At 39.0% G+C, this 25,075-nt stretch overlaps 1 protein-coding gene across 1 annotated transcript; it reads right to left on the reverse strand.

The window, feature by feature from the left end:
• Positions 1 to 1,840: 1,840 nt before the first annotated feature.
• ATG12 (autophagy related 12) lies at positions 1,841 to 25,040 on the reverse strand. The gene is made up of 4 exons (XM_019968031.2): positions 24,622 to 25,040; positions 12,502 to 12,638; positions 4,227 to 4,289; positions 1,841 to 3,613 (listed from the first exon to the last, which is right to left on the reverse strand). Exons 1-4 carry the CDS (start codon positions 24,782 to 24,784, stop codon positions 3,554 to 3,556), a joined length of 423 nt encoding a protein of 140 aa, XP_019823590.2. The 5' UTR covers positions 24,785 to 25,040; the 3' UTR covers positions 1,841 to 3,553.
• Positions 25,041 to 25,075: the final 35 nt, after the last annotated feature.

Genomic DNA, 25,075 nt, shown 5'->3' on the forward strand with positions numbered 1-25,075 from the left:
AGACAAAATAAACAAATGAAAATTTACAATTTCAAGACTTTTGATAGATTGCCGAAACGTCCCCTAAATATGCAGTACTAATTCATATTTCATTCACCAAGAGTATGATAGGGCTTATTTTCCCCCGTGTTGTTAATACTGGTAATTGTTTTTAACTACTGATAATGAGGTGATAATCAGCATTTCATAGATTTTACTTGTACTTTTTATAACTAGTGATGTCCAGTACTTTTCATGCCCCATTAGCCATCAATATTTTTATTCTTGTGAACTGCATTTTAATGTATTTTGCCCATTTTTCAATGGTCTTTTCCTATCAACTGAAATGAGCTCTTCAATTATTGGACATCAAAACTGTCATATTGCATTTTTATCTTATGCCATGAAAAATTAAAAACAAATTACTTGTTGCTTTAAGTCAAATCATTTTGCAAACCACACTTAATTTCATAAACTCAATATATGATAAATTACTGATTATGGGTAAGGCAATGTACTAAGTATTACATAGTGGGTACCAAATAAAAGGCCCCCAAACATCCCATTTTTAGGGATATTACAATGATGAAAGGGTGTTCAGCATGCTTATAAGGTTGTAAGTGCAGTAACTGCTGTAAGCGTGGTAGTTCACTGTTCTTATGAGACTATCTCCTCCTTCTGAGATTCAGGTAATTTTTAAGAAAGATAAAAAATGAATTAGGCAGAGAGGTGAGACTTGAAGGGGCTGAAGTGGAGGAAACAGAAAACACACACAATGCATGTTCAGGGAATAGTGAATAATCTAGTGCAGGCTGAACAATTTTGAAGGAAAAGAGTTATTTGTAAAACTAAATCTGCTGTACTGTTTTCTGAATACTTTCCTTTAATTATGTGGTCTGTAGCTGAATTCCCTTATGCCTTACTAAGGCATATTGCACTAAGTATATTTATAATCCTTGGGAAATGAAGCAGAAGCTGCACAAAAGGTGGTTTTCATTATTATACCCCTGAACACTGCACTTTCCCAGTGTGAGTTACTCACAACTAAACTGGCTGTGTCATCTAAAGCAAGTGTAATCTAATGCTATGTGATCTAAGCTGGGTCTGCACTTCTCTTTGAGTTTTCTAATCTTATCAGAATAGATAATATTAAAGGTCCCTTCAGGGTTAAAACTCTGCCACGCCCCCCCCCAATATCCAAAATAATAATTATTCCAGAAACTGTTCCATCTTATTTTGATTCCAGATAGACATTCTTAAGCTTACCTTATACCCTAAATATGGAGAACTCACCGTGAAGTCCTTGGCACAGGCAGCTTCAAAGATAAAGCGGAGTGTTACAGCACTGCGTTGTGTGTGCGCTCAGTTGTTCAGTGGTGTTCGAACCTGTGCGACTCCCACTGTAGCCCAGTAGGCTCTGTGGTCCATGGGATTCTCCAGGCAAGAATACTGGAGTGAGTTGTCACTCTCCTCTCCAGGGGATCTTCCTGAACCAGGGAACGAACCCGAGTCTCAGCATCTCCTGCACTGGCGGGATTCCTTACACTGCACACCTGGGAAGCCCCACAGTCTAACATTACATACACTGTAATCTCTGTACAGTAAGGTAAAGCATGACATTACTGACACTGATTTTCTCATAAATATGGAAAACTTAAGGTTCAGGTACCCCCCAACACCCCAAGCTCATGTCAATCAAGAGTTCAAACATCTGCAAAAATATTTTTGTGAATTGCATTCTAGGTTCTAATTAAGCAAATAACTTAGGGGATCTAGGCTTCCAAGTAAGTGTTGCAAATATAGTTTGAAAAACTTGTAAAGCCCTATTTTTAAAGGTTGTGAGGGAAGAAAACAAAGTATACATATTTAACTAACCTCAGATTTAATAAATTAATCAATTATTCAGATCAAAAAAGAATAAGTTGATGACACAATTCAAACTCAAGTAGTTTTGATGTTAAGTATTAAGTAAACAGTCTATCATTTTGAAACCTTAGCAGCAAACATAATATACACAGAGGTTAAACACATTCTTGCCATCTGTTAAATATAAATGCATGTAGGTAAATATATATACATCCTTCAGTAAACTGTAAGAGCACAAAACTAGACAACAGATCTTCACCATATTCAACTTACTTGATCTGAAAATAATATACTTTCCAACTTTCAACACATATACTGATTTCTTAATTCACCTTACAAAATAAATTTACACAATTCAACCTGTATTATTTCAGGGCTAAATATTAGTTGCATTAATTTATTAAACAGGGACATCATTATAAGGGGGCTTAGAAATTTGTTCTCAAGTAGAAAAGGAGAACTGAACATGATTTCCTTACCTTAAACTGAATTGTTCCTTGGCATTCCCTAATGATAATGTACGGCAGATCATTAACCATAAAGTACATTCTGGGACTCAAAGGACTTTGTCTTTGACAAAATCATATCATTCTCATTATCTTTGAAAATAAACACTTAGATTTCTTGCACACACCTTAGATCCTGTTTGAATATTCCATTCAATTTATTAGAATGTTTTATAAAAATGCTGCATCACAAATATAATACAGAATGAAGAAAAAAGTTAAATCTTATTAAAGCAATTATCAGTTTAATAGCATCAGTAAAAAAAAATAGTAGTTTTATTCATGGCATAAAATCTAGCTATTTTCCAATTATTTTTTGAGCATTTTCAAGTTGGAAAATACATTATAAAAAACTGAAAGATGCTTCCAAGCTTACTCAATGAGTGTTTTTGACACTTTGAAATGAAAGAGAGCGTAATACCACAGTTATAACCACTGGGACTCAAGAATCATTAAATGATAGGATTGAAAGAGTTCAATGACTCATTTGTCTAGAATTTGTAAAATTACTTCTGTTTCCCAATAAAACAAACCAAAACCATGACTCTTCTCTAAAGCAGTTTTCCAGTGTGTCAACATGTGTGCTCTCTTGGCTAGATGTTTGCTAGAAATTAGCAGGAATAGCTATTAGCTTCTGGTAAAGATGTAGAACCAAGCTGCTTAACTCTTTCTGGCAGCTGGGTTGCCCTCTACTGACTGACTAAGGTAATAAAGCCAGCTGGTCGATGCAAATCTGTTTCACAAGGTAACAGTTGACAGAAATGTGAATGAGAAAAGGCCTATCACTGCCACAAACAAATTTGACTCCCTGAATACGCCCCCAAAGAATCTTTTAGTAAATTGACTTTTTGTGGGGGGGGGATCAGTAGAGTGCTAATTATTCAAGTAAACAATTTCAGTTATTTTGAGAAGTAGTACAAAAGCAGCTTTATATCATCTTAGTCTCCTTTTCAATACCTTGAAGATACCTCTGAAGGAATAACTGTAGTAATGGGTATATACTAATGTCAATCTTTTATGATGATTTTTGTATTAATACAAATCACATTTTTATAAGTCCATCTACTCTGTGGATATTTTAAATAAACGTGGGTCATAGTAGATACATGCTGAACAGATTACAACCACAAGACGAAAACTTTTCAGAGCAGTTTCCTTTGTGAAGATTCCTTTTAAGTTAGCAAGATCTTTTCCTCTGTAGTTCATCCCCATGCTTGAGATTTGCAGTAATGCAGGACCAGTTTACCATCACTGCCAAAACACTACAAAAAGAAAAAAATGCAGTGAAAATTAAACTCAATTTTTGTTATCTTTAGATGAAACTAAGAAAGAATTGTTATGTGTATCATAAATATCCTTGTACATGTATCTATAAAGGCTATTTCCTTCAACAGATACAAGCTGTTACTGGAAAAATACTAGTCATCATAAACGTTAAAGATGCTAAATTAAATCATTCTTACATAGTCTCCTTTTCAATTTCTTGAAGGGTGATCTGGATTACTGATTATATAAACAATGTGGAGGATACTCCCTGCAGGCAAACAAGGAGATCTCACTTTCTGGTCATATTTCAGTCATCTTCTATTTGTATTATTCATTCCTTAATTTTTCAATCACTGTGTCATTTATTGAGACACAACAAAGTAATCTTTTTTGATAGACAATTATGAACTTGTTGTTTAGTCACTAAGTCATGTCAGACTCTTGCGACCCCCTGGACTGTAGCCCACCAGGCTCCTCTGTCCATGGGATTTTCCAGGCAAGCATATTGGAGTGGGTTGCCATTTCCTTCTCTTAAATGATGTGAGTTAATGGTCACATTATACACAGATGAGCATATTCCATGACGAAAATAAAGCAGGAATGTTTTACCTCATAGAGGGTCCCAACTTCCTGGTCTGGGGAGGGGGCAAAGGACTGATTCACGTAAATAAACTGCAAGAAAGAAGAACATTTATGGTGATTCATTTTTAAAGGTATTCAGATTAATCTGCATTTTTCTGATTCCCAGTCAGCTACCTCAAATTCTTTGTCTTCAGAAGTGAACAAAGTGTCCCTAAACTCCTTTCTAATTCTCATAAATTAGTAATTAATAAGATCTTTTGGAACAGTATTTTTTTCCCTTGGAGGAGTAACAGAATTTTTGTTTCCAGCTTTTTATAACTAAGAAACGTTTGTTTTCACCAATAGCTTTTAAAGACTTATTCAAGAAATTACATTCGTAAAAAATACCAATATTCTCATTTATTAATAATTAAAGAAAGTTTCTCTTAACAAAGTTTTACACACACAGCCCCAAATCAAAACATCTAATTGTGTGCTGTGTGCTCAGCTGTGTCCAATTCTTCGGGACCCCATGGACGGTAGCCTGCCAGGTTCCCCTGCCCATGCAACTTTTCAGGCAAGAATACTGGAGTGAGTTGCCATTTTCTACGCCAATGGATCTTCCGGATCCAGGGCTCAAACCTGCGTATTTTGTATCTCCTGCACTGGCAGGCGGATTCTTAACCATTGCATCACCTAAAGTCACTTGAGGCCAAATGACACAGAAAAAAAATGTAACAAAATTGAAATCTAATATCCTTACAATCTTGTTGTTCCTTAAAGGACTCACTGTTAAATGTTTCAGTCTAGTCTGTTTCTACTAAAACATTTTAGTACTTAAAAAAATTCCTGAAGATACTGAAGCAAAAGATCATAGTGTCTAAGTGACTTTTCATAGTTTCCTTTTAATAAAACAAAACACTGAAGGTTAACACAATTTTCCTTTATCTATATTAAATTCTAAGACTAAAATTTCCTGGGTTTCATATATGAGCATATTCTATGAAGAAATATGAAAGAAATACGCTCACAGTATATGGCTTTAGAGAAAATTTGTGGTTTCAGTTTGTTTTATTGGGAAACAAATAATTTTACAAATTCTATACAAATGAGTCATCTAACTCTTTTCAATCCTATCATTTAATGACAGTTTGAGTTCCAGTGGTTGTAACTGTGGTACTAATCTTTTAGTCCTTAAATATATATATACACACACTGTCCTTAAATACACACACACACACACACACACACACACACAAATAGTTGGTTACTAGACACTATTTGGGATACCAGCTAGAACAAGAATAAATATCACGTACATTTCTCCTTCAGACAATATAGAGTGGTAACAGTACTTCTTAAGTAAGGAAGAGAGGGCTTCCTGGGTAGCTCAGCTGGTAAAGAATCTGCCTGCAATGAGACCCCAGCTTGATTCCTGGGTCAGAAATTCCCCTGGAGAAGGGATAGGCTATCCACTCCAGTATTCTTGGGCTTCCCTGGTGGCTCAAATGGTCAAGAATCCACGCGCAATGGGTTTGACCTCTGGGTTGGGAATATGCCCTGGAGGAGGGCATGGCAACCCACTCCAGAGTTCTTGCCTGGAGAATCCCCATGGACACAGGAACCTGGCGGGCTACAGTCCTGGCAGAGTCAGACTCGACTGAGCGACTAAGTACAAGTAAGAGGAGGGGTTCTACTGAGATCCAGGTTTGAATTCTGGCTCTAAATCCAAGTAACTTTTTTCAAACTGTGTGCTTGTTTGTAAATACAGAAACTAACAGGACCTATGCTTCTTGAAGCTGCTGGGAACAATAAAATGAGATCGTACACATCAAGTGTAAGCGCTTGGTAGATGTAGTCAATAGACTAATAGTTATACTTATTTAACTATTTAAAATAATCAAATATCAACTCACTATTAAGACTGAGTAAGGTTCTAACAGAATTTCAGAAATCAGTGTGCATTTTAACATGAATTTCCTATGATAGAGACATAATAATTTGTGTTTGGTTCCTGACAGTTCAACTCTGAGTGAACACAGATTTTATTATATTTTGGTACACTTTAAATTAGGAAACAGACTCTGGATGAAATTTAGTTTATTTCAGTAGACAAACTCTGAGTGTCTATTATGTGCTAGGAAACGCATAAGGTGTGGAACAAAAATGAGGATTAACGTTGATTCCCACCTTCCATAAGCAAACATACGCAGATAAGAATATATACTTGGGCAAGATGCATCTGAGAAGGTGTGTAGCACAAAGATGTGGCATTAGTTTAGCCTAGCCGTTTGGTTAGGAAAGACTTTCTGGAAGAAAAAAGTTGAGGACCAAATTTGGACTTAACTAGGTGAAGAGAGTAATAATTAGGACTCTGTAGGCAAAAGCAACAAACGATGTTGTGAGTTGTCGAAGGGACAATACAGCAGATATAATAGAGAACTGTAAGAAACCTATGTAACTCTGTAGCAGGAGTTAGCAACTGAAAATGACTTTAATATAAAAAGCAATTAAGGTAGTTTATATGGGGGATACATGGAGGTAAAAATTTCAAAATGCAATCTTTAACTAAATGCTAGAATGTGGGAGGATAAAATTTTAAAGACTAATGATTTGTTTTTAAGTCATGTCTCTTTAGTCGTTTTGGTTTGTTACAACCTCTCAATTAGATTATGCAGGAAGGGTTCATGGCAACAGCATACTCTTCAGTTCTTGCACACTGCTAATAGTTGCTACCTTAAAAGCCAGCTTTGCATTAATAGTATATAAAATCCATTATCTCAACACTTTCTTTGTATCTCTACTAGTCAAATCTGGAAGTAACCTAATATTCTAAGCTATGATCTTTTCCCCCTAGATGTGCAAAGGATTTTTCTTTTTATTTCATGTCCAGTAATCTTGCCAGAATGTGTTTCGGTGATGGTTGCACTGGGTTAGTATTCCCAGGATCTTGGTAAGTTTTTTCATTATGTAGTTTCAAATCTTTTTAGAAGAAATTTCTTTTGAGTTATAGTTCTAAGTATTTGTCTTGTTCCTTTGCTTTTGGTTTTCTTCTTCAGGGACTCCTGGTATCTGTATGTTTACTCTCCATTGTTCATACTCAGTATTTATTGTCTTCTCATTCTTTTCTTCATTGTGGTGCACAGAACTCTCTAGTTGTGGTGTGCAACCTCAGCACTTGCCATCACACAGGCTTAGCTGCTCCATGGCAAGTAGGACCCTAGGTCCCCAACCAGGGATCTAACCCATGTTCCCTGCATTGCAAGGCAGATTCTTAACTGCTGGACCACCTGGGAAGTCCCTCAAATTCTTTCAACATTTCATTCCACCTCTCCCCAAGACACATCCCAGAGCCTGAGCAACCAAACACTCCAGGCTGAAGTTCTTTTTTTAAGTTAAAAAAAATTTTTTTATACAATTCTTAAGGGTTACTTTCTATTTACAGTTATTACAAAACATAGGCTATGTGCCCCATGTTGTACAATACATCTTCCATCCTATCTTGCATCCAATAGTCTTACATCCCACTTCTCCAGCCCTATATTGTACCCTACTCCCACCAATGGAAACCATTAGTTTGTTCTCTGTATCTGTTAAGTCTGCTTCTTGTTTGTTATATTCACTGGTTTTTTGTATTTTTTGGTTTCCATGAATAGGTGATATCATACAGTATTTGTCTTTCTCTGACTTATTTCACTTAGCGTAATGCTTTTCAAGTCCATCCATGTTGCTGCAAATGGCAAATTTTCTTTCTTTCTAATGGCTCAGTAGCATTCCATTCAGTTATTTGTAAAGCTTCCTCAGACAATTTTGCCTTCTTTCTTTTTCTTTGGGATGATTTTGTTTGCTGCCTATATGCAGGTCAGGAAGCAACAGTTAGAACCGGACATGGAACAACAGACTGGTTCCAAATAGGAAAAGGAGTACGTCAAGGCTGTATATTGTCTCCCTGCTTATTTAACTTATATGCAGAATACATCATGAGAAATGCTGGGCTGGAAGAAGCACAAGCTGGAATCAAGATTGCCGGGAGACATATCAATAACCTCAGATATGCAGATGACGCCAACCCTTATGGCAGAAAGTGAAGAGGAACTAAAAAGCCTCTTGATGAAAGTGAAAGAGGAGAGTGAAAAAGTTGGCTTAAAGCTCAACATTCAGAAAACTAAGATCATGGCATCTGGTCCCATCACTTCATGGGAAATAGATGGGGAAACAGTGGACACAGTGTTAGATTTTATTTTTGGGGGACTCCAAAATCACTGCAGATGGTGATTGCAGCCATGAAATTAAGACGCTTACTCCTTGGAAGGAAGGTTATGACCAACCTAGATAGCATATTGAAAAGCAGAGACATTACTTGTGCCAACAAAGGTCCGTCTAGTCAAGGCTATGGTTTTTCCAGTGGTCATGTATGGATGTGAGAGTTGGACTGTGAAGAAAGCTAAGCACCGAAGAATTGACGCTTTTGAACTGTGGTGTTGGAGGAGACTCTTCAGAGTCCCTTGGACTGCAAGGAGATTCAACCAGTCCATCCTAAAGGAGATCAGTCCTGGGTGTTCATTGGAAGGACTGATGTTGAAGCTGAAACTCCAATACTTTGGCCACTTCATGCGAAGAGTTGACTCATTGGAAAATGACTCTGATGCTGGGAGGGATTAGGGGCAGGAGGAGAAGGGGACGACAGAGGATGAGATGGCTGGATGGCATCACCAACTCGATCGACTTGAGTTTGAGTGAACTCAGGAGTTGGTGATGGACAGGGACGCCTGGCACACTGTGATTCATGGGGTCGCAGAGTCGGACACGACTGAGCGACTAACTGAATACATTATGGACCTCTGTCCATAATTCTTCAGGCACTAGATTCTAGATCTGTTTACTAGATCTAATCCCTTGAATCTATGCATCATTTCCACTGTATATTCTCTGGGGATTTAAGTCATACCTGGCTGGCCTACTGGTTTTCCCTGCTTTCTTTAGGTTAAGCCTGAATTTTGCTAGGAGAAGCTGATGATCTGAGCTACAGTCACTTCAGGTCTTCTTTTTGCTGACTGTATACACCTTTTCCATATTTGGCAAGGACTGATACTGAAGCTCCAATACTTTGGCCACCTGATGTGAACAGCTGACTCTTCAGGCCCTGATGCTGATAAAGAGTGAAGGCATAAGGAGAAGAGGACAACAGAGGAGGAGATGGTTGGATGGCATCACTGATGCAATGGACATGAACTTGGGAAAGCTCAGGGAGATGGTGAGGGACAGAGAAGCCTGGCGTGTTGCAGTCCATGGGGTCGTGAAGAGTCGGACATAACTTGGCGACTGAACGAGTATTCCACTGTGCTGTGTGTGTGTGGGTGTACACATCTTCTATCCATTTATCTATTGATAAGTTGCTTGCATATCTTGGCAGCACATCTGCTAATAAGACACAGATCCTGTAGTTGTTGGGAATTTCTATCAACTTGAATCTTAGTGTTCACGAGGATACTGTCATCTGAGTCTTAAGTATACGGACTACGGGGATTTGGTTTTACTTTCTAGTTGACTGTTTTAGTGGGAATTCATGCCTTCTGACACCACTGCTATCTTCCCAGAATCCCCAGCACTACTTTTTCTTTTGACATTTATTTTGCTAAAATAATGTAGGGTCCAGATGGTGACTGCAGCCATGAAATTAAGACATTTGCTCCTTTGAAGAAAAGCTATGACAAACCTAGACAGCATATTAAAAAAGCAAGACGTAACTTTGCCAACAAAGATCCATATAGTCAAAGCTATAGTTTTTCCAGTAGTCATGAATGGATCTGAGAGTTGGACCATAAAGAAGGCTGAGAGCCAAAGGATTTGATGCTTTCAAACTGTGGTGTTGGAGAAGACCCTTGAGAGTCTCTAGGACAGCAAGGAGATCCAACCAGTCAATCCTAAAGGAAATCAACCCTGAATATTCACTGGAACAACTGATAGTGAAGCTGAAGCTCCAATATTTTGGCCACTGGATGTGAACAGCCGACTTACTAAAAAAGATCCTGATGCTGGGAAAGACTGAGGGCAGCAAAAGGGTGCAACAGAGGGTGAGATGGTTGGATGGTATTACTGATTCAGTGGATATGAATTTGAGCAAACTCTGGAGATAGTGAGGGACAGGGAAGCCTGGCGTCCTGCAGTCCATGGGGTCACAAATAGTAAGAGACAACAGCAACTGAACGACAGCAGCAGCTCCATGAAGCTAGAAGACGTTAGTTCTAGGTTAATCTAGAAAAGTGATTAAAAGATGACTTTTATGCTTTCTATTGATTAACAGGGAAGAAATAGTCATATTCACTATAGAAGCTTAAAATTGGACCATATGAAATTGCTGGGGTTTTGAGTCGAAACGATTCATGAATGAAAACTTTACGTGGTTCAACCAAATACATGTTGACATCAACCAAGTTCTTTCAGATTACTGAATACAGGCAATACAAAATGCAACCAAGTCCTTTCAGATTATTGAATATAGGCAATACAAACTGTCAAAATTCTAACATTAACATAGAACAAAGCACTGTTTTGTCTTTTCTTCTATCTACAAATTCTAAAAGTAATGCCTGAATTACTTGGTTCTCCTCTAGTTACCTCCAACTCTTCATGCTCTACCCTTAGTAATCTCTTAAGTGTATGTCCTCATCCCCCTAACTATTCCATTTAGACTTGACCTCTAGGCAAGGTTCTCTGTTCCTCAGGTTTTAGCTACCATATGCAAGTAGATGACACTATATTCTTCTTGCCCATCTTTGAAATTTAATCAAATTCTTTATGGCACTCTTTAGAAAACATGATTTTCTCATTCCAAGTGATCACAAGTGGAGATGTTCACCTGTAAAACTCAAAAATCTCCAACACTTTCCCCTTGCAACTTCCTTTGGAGGAATCCCTGGCTTTATGCTATCCTTATCTCAAGTAACTTGTAGTGATTAACCTATCTTCCACTTAACTTTTGTACTCATGACATGACACTTTCGTGAAAAGCAATTACCACCAAAATCTTAGATCAGAGTAGTTTCTTCTTCTTCATTGACAAAAAGAGATAAATTCCAACAAACCTCACTTAATAATCACTTCATTCATTTTACCAGTTCTCATTCCTGTGTTCACAGCAACTATATCCCTTCCCAATCCATATACATAATTGTATTCAAAAAACAGTTAATGATTCTTCAATTACCTATCCACTTATACATTATGTGTTAACACGGACCAAGAGTGTGATCTGAAGATAAAGGTATTTTATATATTAATATATGTGACAAAAAGTCAAGTCCATGCAGACGTTTAAGTTTCTGTGGTCAAATACCAAATTCAAAACCAGTGGCATTTAAAATTGTAATCCTAACAATCTGGCATGAAATGCTTAACATGTACCACAGTATGAAATGAATACAGCTGACCCTTAGAAACAAGGGGGTGGGATGCCAACCCTCTGAGCAGTCAAAAACCTAGGTATACAAGGCAGATTCAACCAACTGTTGGTTGTGTAGCAGTACACTACGTATTTGAAAAAAATCCACGTATACATGGATTTCTGCAGTTCAAACTCATGTTGTTCAACGGCTGCGTATAAGCAGATTTCTGCAGTTCAAACTCATGAAGGAAGAACTGAGCATCTCTTAGTTCTTCCACAGCACATGGCACAGGTGCACTGCTTACCTTGAGAAGAACGGGAAGAATGCAATATTGACACCAGAACAAAGAGAACTCCAGAACTCTCTGTACCGATATTCTAGGATAGATCTTTCTGCATGGACATTCAGTGACTTTTTGAGGAAAACCAATACAGTAGGCTAAAAAAATTAATTTCATTTCAGGGTTCACCAGAGAATCCTTCAATAAAGCACAGAAATTCCACTAACAAAAGAAATAAAAGGATATTACTGAAGTAACATATGTGGCTCCATATGTATTTCTATACAAGTTATTTATTGTCGCCTAGGAACTATAGCTCCCCCTCTGAATCCATGGGCTCTGAATGCTCCCTCAGATTCACCCAATTGTGATGAAAAAACATTTGGAGAGAAAAATTCCATAAAGTTCCAAAATGCAAAACTTTAATTTGTTGGGTACTGGCAACTATTTACATAGTATAAGGTAATACATAAGAGATCTAAAAGTGATTTAAACTATATGGGAGAACATGTACAGATTATATGCAAATATGCCATTTTATATAAGGAACCTGAGCATCTACAGAAGATGGTCCTAGAATCAATCCCCTCCCCCCGGATACTGAGAGATGAATGCTCTGTGAGTTTCTGTAGGGAAATGACCACCACTGGTTTCATACCAACTGTTCTGAAGCCACAAGTTTAAGGAACTTTTTGATGAAGTCAATGAGTCCTTGGATGGTTCGGGTTCGCTCTACAGCCCATTTCTTTGTTTTCATTATAGGAGTGTCTCCTACAGCCTTTAGCAGAATGTCAACTGTAAAGGAAAAACAAACAAACAGTTGACCCTGGTCAAAACAGGAACTGAGGGCATCAATGTCCATAGAGTTGAAAATCCACCTATAACTTATGCATACACAGATTCAACCTACAATGGATTATCTATTACTCTGGTAGGTATTTATTGAAAACAATCCATGTATAAGTAGACTTGCTGCTCAGTTGCCAAGTCGTCTGACTCTTTGTTAGTCCATGGACCCACCAGACTCCTCTGTCCATGGGATTTTCCAGGCACGGATACTAGAGTGGGTTGCCATTTCCTCAACCAGAGATCTTTCCGACCCAGGGATTGAACCAGCATCTGCTGCATCAGCAGGCAGAGTCTTTACCACTGAGCCACATGTGAAGATATAAGTAGACCCGCTTAGTTCAAACTCATGCTGTTCAATGGTGAACTAGACTGACAAGTACGCTGACGCGCCTAAAGAGGATAGGATGTAAAAGGCGTTAGAAAGCTGAAATCTTCATTCAATACACAGTTTATGTACTCATGATCCTGGAGGCATGCCTGAGATTAAAAATACAAGATATGAACAGATTCATTTAGAAGAATTTCACTTTCATGGAAACATTTATTTTTAATTTAAAAAAGATACATCTAAATTTCCAACAAAGATATTTAGAGGGGATTGGTTAAATAAAAGATATTATACTCTATGAAAGAAGTTATATACTAAAGTTAACACACACTCTGAGCTCCCTGAGTTCAAAGTCTCGGCTCTGCCACTTGCCAGGTACGTATACATGTATCTAGGTAAGCCCTTTAATCTCTCCATACTACACTTTCTCCACTTATAAAATGAGGATAATAGCAGAAACCTGGTAAGATTGTTATAAAGATTAAATGATTATGTATAGAGTATTTACAGCAGTATCATATAACTCACTCATTAAACCATAAGATAATTAAGCTGCCATTAAAGATAAGTATTATAAAGCATATTTCATAGTATTAAAAGTTATCAAAAAGTATTACATATAAAACAGCATGCTGCTGCTGCGTCGCTTCAGTCGTGTCCAACTCTGTGCGACCCCATAGACAGCAGCCAAGCAGGGTTCCCCTCCCTGGGATTCTCTAGGCAAGAACACTGGAGTGGGTTGCCATTTCCTTCTCCAATGCATGAAAGTGAAAAGTGAAAGTGAAGTCACTCAGTCATGTCCAACTCTAGCGAACCCATGAACTGCAGCCTACCAGGCTCCTCCGTCCATGGGATTTCCTAGGCAACAGTACTGGAGTGGGGTGCCATTGCCTTCTCCAATAAAACAGCATAATTACATATAAAACTGAAAACGATTTCAATTTCATTAAAACCATCACAGGCACATATTCATGTAAGTGTAGAATATGCTCCAAAATAGTATTTCCTAGTAGGAGTATTATAGGTGATTATTACTTGATATTACTTGTGCTATTTGTAATTACCAAGTTTTCTACAATAAACATTTTAATGAAGGAAAACAATACAAATTATTAAAAAGAAAATATATCAACTAGGGCCAAAAAGGTTTCAGAGAAATCAAACGTTTCAGTAATTCAAAATACAAAGATGCAAATAGAAAGACTATGAATTTTTCTCCAGAAGTTACTTCACTTAACAAAAAAAATTGGAAGTTTTTTTAACAATAAGGCAGAAGAATGATTAGTTCTGACAAAATAGGGGAAATCACTGCTGCCAAACAGAAAAAAGAATGAAAAGAAATGAGGATAGTTTAAGAGACTTCTGGGACATTAAAGGTGTAATATTCACATTATACTCTAGAAGGGGAACAGGGAGAGAGAGAGAGCGCCTGAGAAAATATCTGAAGAGATATCAGCTGAAAATTTCCCTAAACTAGGGAAGCAAACAGTCACCAAAGTCTAGGAAGTGAAGAAAGCTCCATACAGGATTACTTCACAGAGAAATATACAACACCACATTGTAAACAAAATGACAAAAATTGAAGATAAACAAAATACTTGTATGTATAAAACATACAAGGGAACTTCCATAAGGCTACTAGCTGATTTTTTAATTCAGGTCAGAAGGGAGTGGCATGATATACTTAAAGTGATGACAGAGAAAAACTTACTACCAAGAACACACTACCCAGCAAGGCTCTCGTTCAGATATAATGAGGAAATAAAAAACTTTAAAGATTAAAAAAAAAAGCTGGAAGAACTCAGTACCACCAGCGTTACAAAAAATGCTAAAGAAACTTTTGTAGCTGGAAAAGAAAAGGGCACAACTAGAAATAAGAAAATTATGACACAGACAAGCTCACTGGTAAAGGCGAACATGCAATAAAGGCAGGAAATCATTTGTACACAAAGCTAGCAGGGAAGTTTAAAGACAAAAATAGTAAAATCATCTGTATCCATAATAGGCAGTTTAAACAATACATAAAACAAATCAGATGTAAAATATAATATCAAAACAGTAACTATGAAAAGAGGAAAAGTATAACTGTAAAGTATCTAAAGTGCATTTAAAATGAAGAGATCAGCAACTTAAAACAAGTACCTATAAGTATAGGCTCCTACATAAACACCTCAAGGTAACTGCAAAACAGAAATCTATTAACAGACATTCATACAAAAAAGAAAGAGGAATCCAAACTTAACACAAAAGATACTCATCAAATCACAAGAGAATGAAAGAAGGCAAACAAAAAGTCCTACAAAGATGAACCCAAAATAATCAACAAAATGGCAATCAGTTCAGGTCAGTCTCTCAGTCGTGTCCGACTCTTTGCGACCCCATGAATCACAGCACACCAGGCCTCCCTGTCCATCACCAACTCCCAGAGTTCACGCAGACTCACGTCTATCAAGTCAGTGATGCCATCCAGCCATCTCATCCTCTGTCGTCCCCTTCTCCTCTTGCCCCCAAACCCTCCCAGCATCAGAGTCTTTTCCAATGAGTCAACTCTTTGCATGAGGTGACCAAAGCATTGGAGTTTCAGCTTCAGCATCAGTCCTTCCAATGAACACCCAGGACTGATCTCCTTTAGGATGGACTGGTTGGATCTCCTTGCAGTCCCCTTGGAAGAAGAGGGAGTCTCTTCTTTCAAGACTCTCAAGAGTCTTCTCCAACATCACAGTTCAAAAGCATCAATTCTTCAGCTTTCTTCACAGTCCAACTCTCACATCCATATATGACCACTGGAAAAACCATAGCCTTGACTTTCCTTATTGCTTCAGTCGTGTCCGACTCTGTGCGACCCCATAGATGGCAGCCTACCAGGCTCCCCCATCCCTGGGATTCTCCAGGCAAGAACACTGGAGTGGGTTGCCATTTCCTTCTCCAATGCATGAAAGTGAAAAGTGAAAGTGAAGTCGCTCAGTCATCTCTGACTCTTCGTGACCCCATGGACTTCAGCCTATCAGGCTCCTCCACCGATGGGATTTTCCAGGAAAGAGTACTGGAGTGGGTTGCCACTGCCTTCTCCATAGCCTTGACTAGACGGACCTTTGTTGGCAAAGTAATGTCTCTGCTTTTTAATATGCTATCTAGGTTGGTCATAACTTTCCTTCCAAGGAGTAAGTGTTTTTTAAGTTCATGGCAATAGGAACATAGATATCAATAATTACTTTAAGAGAAAACAGACTAAATGCTTCAACCAAAAAAGACTGGCTAAATGGATACAAAAACAAAATCTGTATAGTTGCCAGGGAAACCCTTCAGATCTAAACATACATATAGACAGAAAGTGTGGGGAATGGAAAAAGGTATTCCACACAAATGGAAATCAAATGAAAGCCACAGCTGCAACAGTTGTATCAGACAATATACACTTTAAATACAGACTGTTACAAGAGACAAAGACACTACATAAGAATGAAAGGATCGCTCCAAGAAGATATAACATAACAATTGTAAATATACATGCACCCAACAGAGAAACACCTCAATGTATAAGGCAAATGTTAACAGATATAAAAGGAGTAAATGACAGTAACACAACAATAGTTGGCGACTTTTAACACCCCACTTACATTAAGGGACAGGTTATCCAGACAGAAAAATCAATAAGGAAATATAGGTCTTAAATGACACATTAGACTAGACTGACTCAACTGATATTTATAGTGTTCCATCCAAAAGCAGCAGAATACACATTCTTCTCAAATGCACGGGGAACATTCTTTAGGATAGATTACATGCTGTGCCACAAAGCCAGCTTTGGTAAACTGAAGAAAACTGAATTCATATCAAGCATCTTTTCTGACCACAACAATACAAGGCTAGAAATAAACTACTGGAAAAAAACTGCAAAAAACACAAACACATGGAAGCTAAACAATCGATGCATCACTGAGGAAATCAAAGAGGAAATAAAAAGTACCTAGAGACAAATGAAAACGAACGATGATCCAAAACCTATGAAACACAGCAAAAGTAGTTCTAAAAGGAAAGTTGACAGTGATACAGATTTACTTTGGGAACAAGAAAAATCTCAAACAACCTTACCTTACATCGAAAGCAACTGGAGAAAGAACAACAAACAAAATCCAAAGTTAGTAGGAGGAAAGAAAAAATAAAGATCAGTGCAGAAGTCAATAAAATAAAGACAAAGATTACATAAACTGAAAGCTGGTTCTTTGAAAAGATAAACGAACTTGATAAACCTTTAGTCAGACTCATCAAGAAAAAAAGGAAGAGGGCCCAAATCAATAAAATCAGAAATGAAAAAGAAGTTTACAATAGACACCACAGAAATACAAAGGATCGTAAGAGACTACTCTGAGCAACTATATGCCAATAAAATGGCCAACTGAGAAGAAATGGATAAATTTTAAGAAAGGTACAATCTTCCAAGACTGAACCAGGAAGAAATAGAAAATATGAACAGATCAATTACCAGTACTAAAACTGAATGAGGAATTCGAAAACTGCCAATAAACTAAAGTCCAGGACCACAGGTGAATTCTACCAAATATTTGTAAGATTTAATGCTTATTCTTCTCAAACTATTCCCAAAAATCGCAGGGGAAAGAACACTTACTAACTCGTTCTATGAGGTCACCCTGTTGGAAAACCAGAAAAAGGTATCACAAAAAAAGAAAATTACAGGCCAGTATCACTGATGAAGACAGATGCAAAAATCCTCAACAAAATACTAGCAAACTGATTCCAACAATACATTAAAAGGACCATACACCATGATCAAGTGGGTTTTATCCCAGGGGTATGATGAGTTTTCAACATCTGCAAATCAATCAGTGATACTAAGCTAATAAAGCTCATCAATGAATTCCTTTAAGTTGCTGGATACAAAATTAGTGTACAGTAATCTGCTGCATTTCCACAGACTAACAACAAAATACCAGAGAAATTAGGGAAACAATCTCACTTACCATCGCATGAAAAACAATCAAATAGCTAGGAATTAACCTAAATAAGGAGGCAAAAACCTTGTATTCCAAAAACTGTAAGACACTGATGAAAGAAACCGAAGACAACACAAAAGAACGATAACGATATACTGTGTTCTTGGATTGGATGAATCAGTATAGTTAAAATGACTACACCACCCAAGACAATCTACAGATTCAATTTAATTCCTATCAAATTACCAATGGCATTTTTCACAGAACTAAAACAAGTATTTCAACAACCATGAGAAAGAACAGAGCTGGAGGAATCACACTCCTTGCCTTTAGACTATACTACAATGCTACCGTCTGGAGAAGGCAACCCAGTCCAGTACTCTTGCCTGGAAAATCCCATGGACAGAGGGGCCTTGGTAGGTTGCAGTCCATGGGGTTGCGAAGAGTTGGACACAACTGAGTGACTTCACTTTCACTTTTCACTTTCATGCACTGGAGAAGGAAATGGCAACCCACTCCAGTGTTCTTGCCTGGAGAATCCCAAGGACGGAGAGCCTGGTGGGCTGCCGTCTATGGGGTCGCACAGAGTCGGATATGACTGAAGTGACTTAGCAGCAGCACAATGCTACAATCACCAAAACAAGACAGTACTGACACAAAAACAGACACACAGGTCAATTAAACAGGAGAGAAAGCCCATAAATGAAACCACACACTTATGGTCAAGTAATCCACTACAAAGGAGACAAGAATAGACAATGAAGAAAAGAGTTTCTTCAGTAAGTGCTGCTGGGAAAACTAGACAGCTACATGTAAAAGAATGAAATCAGAACATCCACTACCACCACATACACAAATAAACTCAAAATATATTAAAGACCTAAAATGTAAGACTGGATACTATAAAATTCCAAGGGGAAAACACAGGCAGAACACTGACATAAAATGCAACATTTTCCTGAATCTGTCTCTTTTAGTACTGGAAATAACAACAAATGTAACCAAATAGGACCTAATTAATAGTTAAAAGCTTTGGCACAGTGAAAGAGACCATTAAGGAAACAAAAAGACAGCCCATGGACTGGGAGAAAATATCTACAAATGATGTAACAGACAAGGGATTCATTTCCAAAATATACAAAGAGTTCTTACAACTTAGTATCAAAAAAAAACCAAACAGCCCAATTAGAAGATGGGCAGAAGCCCTAAACAGATATTTCTCCAAAGAAGACACAGATGGTCAAAAGGCATTTGAAAAGATGCTCAATACTGCTAATTATTAGAGAAATACAAATCAAAGCTACCATGAAGTCACATCAATCAGAATGGGCATCATTAAGAAGTCTACAAGTAATAAATGCTGGAGAGGGTGTGGAGAAAAAGGAGCCCTCTTACATTGTTGGTGGGAATGTAATTAACAGACATTATGGAGACCAGTATGGAGGTTCCTTAAAAAACTAAAAATAGAGTTACCATAAAACCCTGCAATCCCACTCCTGGGCATGTATCTGGAGAAAACAGTAACACACCCACATGTTCACAGCAGCACTATTCAAATAGCCAAGATATGGAAGAAGCCTAAGTATTCATCAACAGACGAATGGGAAAAAAGACGTGGAGTATCACTCAGCGAAAAACAGAACAGAATAATGCCACTTGCAGCAACATGGATGGATCTAGAGATCATATTAAGTCAGACAGAAAAAGATAATTATCATATGATACAACTTATATGTGGAATCTAAAAAAATGATACAAATGAACTTATTTACAAAATAGAAACAGAGTCACAAACATAAAAAACAAATTTATAGTTACCAAAGGGGAGAGGTGAAAAAGGAAATGGCTACCCACTCCAGTGTTCTTGCCTAGAGAATCCCAGGGACAGAGGAGCCTGGTGGGCTGCCGTCTATGGGGTTGCACAGAGTCGGACGCAACTGAAGCGACTTAGCAGCAGCAGCAAAGCGGAGAGGAATATATTAGGAGTTTGGGATTAACATATAGTACTAAACATAAAACAGAGAAGGCAATGGCACCCCACTCCAGTACTGTTGCCTGGAAAATCCCATGGACGGGGGAGCCTGGTAGGCTGCAGTCCATGGGGTCGCTAAGAGTCGGACACGACTGAGCAACTTTACTTTCACTTTTCACTTTCATGTATCGGAGAAGGAAATGGCATCCCACTCCAATGTTCTTGCCTGGAGAATCCCAGGGACGGGGGAGCCTGGTGGGCTGCCGTCTATGGGGTTGCACAGAGTCAGACACGACTCAACAACTTCACTTTCACTTTCCACTTTCATGCATTGGAGAAGGAAATGGCAACCCACTCCAATGTTCTTGCCTGGAGAATCCCATGGACGGAGAAGCCTGATAGGTTACAGTCCGTGGGGTCACACAGTTGGACATGACTGAAGCAACTTAGCAGTAGCAGATATAAAACAGGTAAATAGGACTATACTCAATTATCTTGTGATAATGTACAATGGAAAAGAATATGACAAAGAATCTATACATATATGTTTAGCTGAATAGGCGCTTCCCAGGTGGCATAGAAGTAAAGAATCCACATGGCAATGCAGGAGATAAGAGACTTGGGTTGGATCCGTGGGTCAGGAAGATCTCCTGGAGTAGGAAATAGCAACCCACTTCAGTATTCTCACCTGGAAAATCCCATGGACAGAGGAGCCTGGTGGCCTACAGTCTATAGGGTTACAGAGTTGGACATGATTGAGCAATACACACTCATGTAACTGACTCACTTTGCTGGACATTTGAAACTAACACAGCACTGTACATTAACTATGCACATGCTTGCTAGGTTGATTCAGTCATAGCTGACTCTCTGCAACCCTACACACTGTAGCCCTCCAGCCTCCTCTGTCCAGGGGATTCTCCAGGCAAGAGTACTGGAGTGGGTTGCCAAGCCCTCCTCCAGGGGATCTTCCTGACCCGACTCTCTTAAGCCTCCTGCACTGGCAGGCAGGTTCTTTACCCAGAGCACCACCTGAGAAGCCCAAATTAACTATACTTCAATTAAAATAAAATTAACTATTAAATCAAAAGAAAGACTGAAAGCAGAAGTGTTCTGCTGCCCCCTAAAGTCAACTCCATTCTGTTACATCCTTCTTGTCCCATTCCTTGGTATTAAAAAATTGGGTCACTATGAGTTTACTGAGATCAATTTATTCAAGTTTATCCCTGGAATGAAGCCATCTGGAACCCATCATGCACTGTTTATCTTTCTACTAAAGCTTATCTTTCTTCTTCCACTTGGTAATTCTGATCTCAGTTATCCAAGGAAAAAAGATGAACTGGGAGATAACTAAGGGGATTTTGGTTAACTGATCTTCCACACCACCTGGTCCCTGTTCCCTAAATTCCCTGGGGCTATCAATCAGTCAACTGCAACTGCACATTCCAAGAATGTGAAGCAGAAAATAGTAAGCTGTATTACTGAAGAAGGCAAGGGCAAGAAACTACAGAAGAAAAATATTTATAATTAAAGCTATACATTAAAAAAAAAAATTATAAAAGGTAATTTGCTTGTAGTTCTCAACCATAGCTACACATAAGACTCAACTGGAAGAACATTTACAGGAATACAGATGCCTACATGAATTAAATCAGAATCTTCTGGAAGTAGGGCCTTGGCACTGGTAGTTCAAAAGCTCCCTCAGATGATCCTAAAGGGCTGCAAGAACTAACAACCTGGGTCTGCTTCAATAAGCTGTAGATTAAACCAAATGTGGAATATATGAAATATTTAGGCTTTTTTCTATCAAAAAAGGTCCTCAAAAAAGGATGACAATTTCAGGGTAGAAATTCAATAGCTAGAAAGTAAGTGTGACATCAGAGAAGCTAACTCAAATATTCACAGGACCCAGAAAATGAAAATTTGATTTTTAAAGGATGGTTAAAAATCATAAATTGAGCAGACCCAAGAAAACAGACCATATCGAGGTTGTGAGCAGTTATTTTTTAGCCACAGTTCTCACAGCGATCTCCAGGGTCAAGTACATAGTAAACTGTTGACTGAGACTGCTAGATATTAAGACAAACCCTTTCAAAGTCTGTTTTGGCTTAGAGTAAATTGGAAGGCAATAAAAGGGAACAACACTATTCTGGGAGGTGGGTCATAGAGGATCCTGCTGTGATTTATGTCGGAGAGTGTTTTGCCTATGCTCTCCTCTAGGAGTTTTATAGTTTCTGGTCTTATGTTTAGATCTTTAATCCATTTTGAGTTTATTTTTGTGTATGGTGTTAGAAAGTGTTCTAGCTTCATTCTTTTACAAGTGGTTGACCAGTTTTCCCAGCACTACTTGTTAAAGAGATTGTCTTTTCTCCATTGTATATTCTTGCCTCCTTTGTCAAAGATAAGGTGTCCATAGGTGCGTGGATTTATCTCTGGGCTTTCTATTTTGTTCCATTGATCTATATTTCTGTCTTTGTCATCACAGCACTGTTTATAGTAGCCAGGACATGGAAGCAACCTAGATGTCCATCAGCAGATGAATGGATAAGAAAGCTGTGGTATATATACACAATGGAGTATTACTCAGCCATTAAAAAGAATACATTTGAATCAGTTCTAATGAGGTGGATGAAACTGGAGCCTATTATACAGAGTGAAGTAAGACAGAAAGAAAAACACCAATACAGTATACTAACACATATATATGGAATTTAGAAAGATGGTAACAATAACCCTGTATGCGAGACAGCAAAAGAGACACGGATGTATAGAACAGTCTTTTGGACTCTGTGGGAGAGGGAGGGGGATGATTTGGGAGAATGGCATTGAAACATGTATAATATCATGTAGGAAATGAATCGCCAGTCCAGATTCGATGCAGGATACAGGAAGCTTGGGGCTGGTGCACTGGGATGATCCAGAGGGATGGTATGGGAAGGGAGGTGGGAGGGGGGTTCAGGATTGGGAACACATGTACACCCGTGGGGGATTCATGTTGATGTATGGCAAAACCAATACAATACTGTAAAGTAATTAGCCTCTAATTAAAATAAATAAATTTAAATTTTAAAAAAGGGAACAACACTGCTGCTGCTGCGAAGTCGCTTCAGTCGTGTCCGACTCTGTGCGACCCCATAGACGGCAGCCCACCAGGCTCCCCCGTCCCTGGGATTCTCCAGGCAAGGACACTGGAGTGGGTTGCCATTTCCTTCTCCAATGCGTGAAAGTGAAAAGTGAAAGTGAAGTCGCTCAGTCAGTCCGACTCTTTGCGACCCCATGGACTGCAGCCCACCAGGCTCCTCCATCCATGGGATTTTCCAGGCAAGAGTACCGGAGTGGTGTGCCAGTGCCTTCTCCACAACACTACTATATATAAAACAGATAACTAACAGGGACCTACTGTATAGCATAAGGCATGCTACTCAATACTCTGTAATCACCAACATGGGAAATGAATCTTAAAGAGTGGATATATGTATAACTGATTCACTTCACTGTACAGCTGAAACTAACACAATGACTCCAAAAAAATAAGAGGATCTGTAAAACTCAAGGGATTCATCTGAAGGACGATTTTAATGGTTATCTACAGAAATAATTACAGGGTTTTGTTCCCCTACTGTGCATCAGCTGGAAATGACAGAGAAGACTTCCCTCAAATGTAGGGTCAGTCTGACTTAAAAGAGGGACAATGATGGGACAGACAATTACACTCCACAGTAGCAGAAAATGAAGCTGGATGAAAGGCCTAGAGATCAGTAAGCACTAAATGCCATACCTACACTTTAAGACTCGGGACAGAAAATGATTTCCTGCTTTTCTCATAGGCAACTCTACATAGAGTGCTCCACTTAGGAATTTCTGCATTTTACAAAGGAATTTCTGTATTTTACAATGGTGAACTAATTCTCAAGCAATAAAGGGTTGAGGACAGCGAGTTCAAGCAATGAAATGATTTGTAATGAATGTAATTCGTTACAAAGATTCCAAAATGGTGTTGCTTTTTTTTTTTTTAAGGCGATGCTAATGTTTTCGGTTTTCCCTTAGCAGTGTTCAAAACCCGTTTTTTGGTCCAAGATGAGCTCACACCCATTTGGTATAAAAAAACCGGTGACCTAGTTGGAAGGTGTGGATTCTACTTCAGATCTGCTACAGACTATCCTTACCACCTAGATGGCTGGATGGCATCACCGACTCAACGGACATGAGTTTGAGCAGACTCCGGGAGATGGTGAAGGTCAGGGAAGCCTGGAGTACTGCAGTCCATGGGGTCGCACAGAGTCCGAAACGACTGAGCGACTGAACAACAACAATCCGTATCAGCTAAAGTCACTATTCAAATAATTAGATCTCGCATTAAGTACTCGGAGCTACCAAGATCCCACAGTGCTCCCATCCTCACATAGCTCGCAGTCTGGCTATTTTAAAGGAAGATGAGAGTACACGGTTTTAAAACCCAGCACCACATCGCGACGGCGCCTCTAGGGATAGCTTTTCTTTCGAGGCACTCAACTCAAACGTCTCGAAAGCCGAAAAGTATACTTCCTTTCTCCTGACTGGTCAAGAACCTCGTCTGGAACCGGCCCTACCCTATTTTTGCTTATTAGCCTCCATCCCTTTTCGAACACAACCTCAACCTCCCGCCTCTGCCCAGAGAGACAGTGCTCTGAAAATTACTTTTTTTCTTGGTGTCACCGACAGGTTCCTCTGTTCCCGGAGAAACTGCAGCAGAAGAAGGGGGCTCCGGAGTGGCTGTTTCTGGGGAGACCTCGGTAGGCACTTCAGCTTCGGGAGCAGTTGAGGGAGGGAGCTGCAGCGCAGACTCCTGCTCCTCAGCCATCTTGCTTGGAGGGAAGGGAGGGCGGAAGCGCTGGCTCAGCGAGTGCAGTGGGCGGGCCTTGCTCCAAAGAACATCTCTAGAGAGGCACCGGGGTAGGGGCGGGGGAGAACCCAACCCTGACTCGGAATCGCAGGTTGGTCCTCTGCGTCGAATCTGTTGTGGTCCCTAGATCGCTGACAGAGCAACTACTATTTCACTCTAGCAAGCTTCCGGAAAAGGTCTCTGGGCGACGTCTCCGTCAGCCGCCGAGTGCGCACGCGCCCCTCAGCTCCGCGCCCCGGTCCTGGAGCT

Source organism: Bos indicus, chromosome 10, assembly GCF_029378745.1.
Source record: "Bos indicus isolate NIAB-ARS_2022 breed Sahiwal x Tharparkar chromosome 10, NIAB-ARS_B.indTharparkar_mat_pri_1.0, whole genome shotgun sequence".
In the NCBI taxonomy this organism is placed as follows: Eukaryota; Metazoa; Chordata; class Mammalia; order Artiodactyla; family Bovidae; genus Bos; species Bos indicus.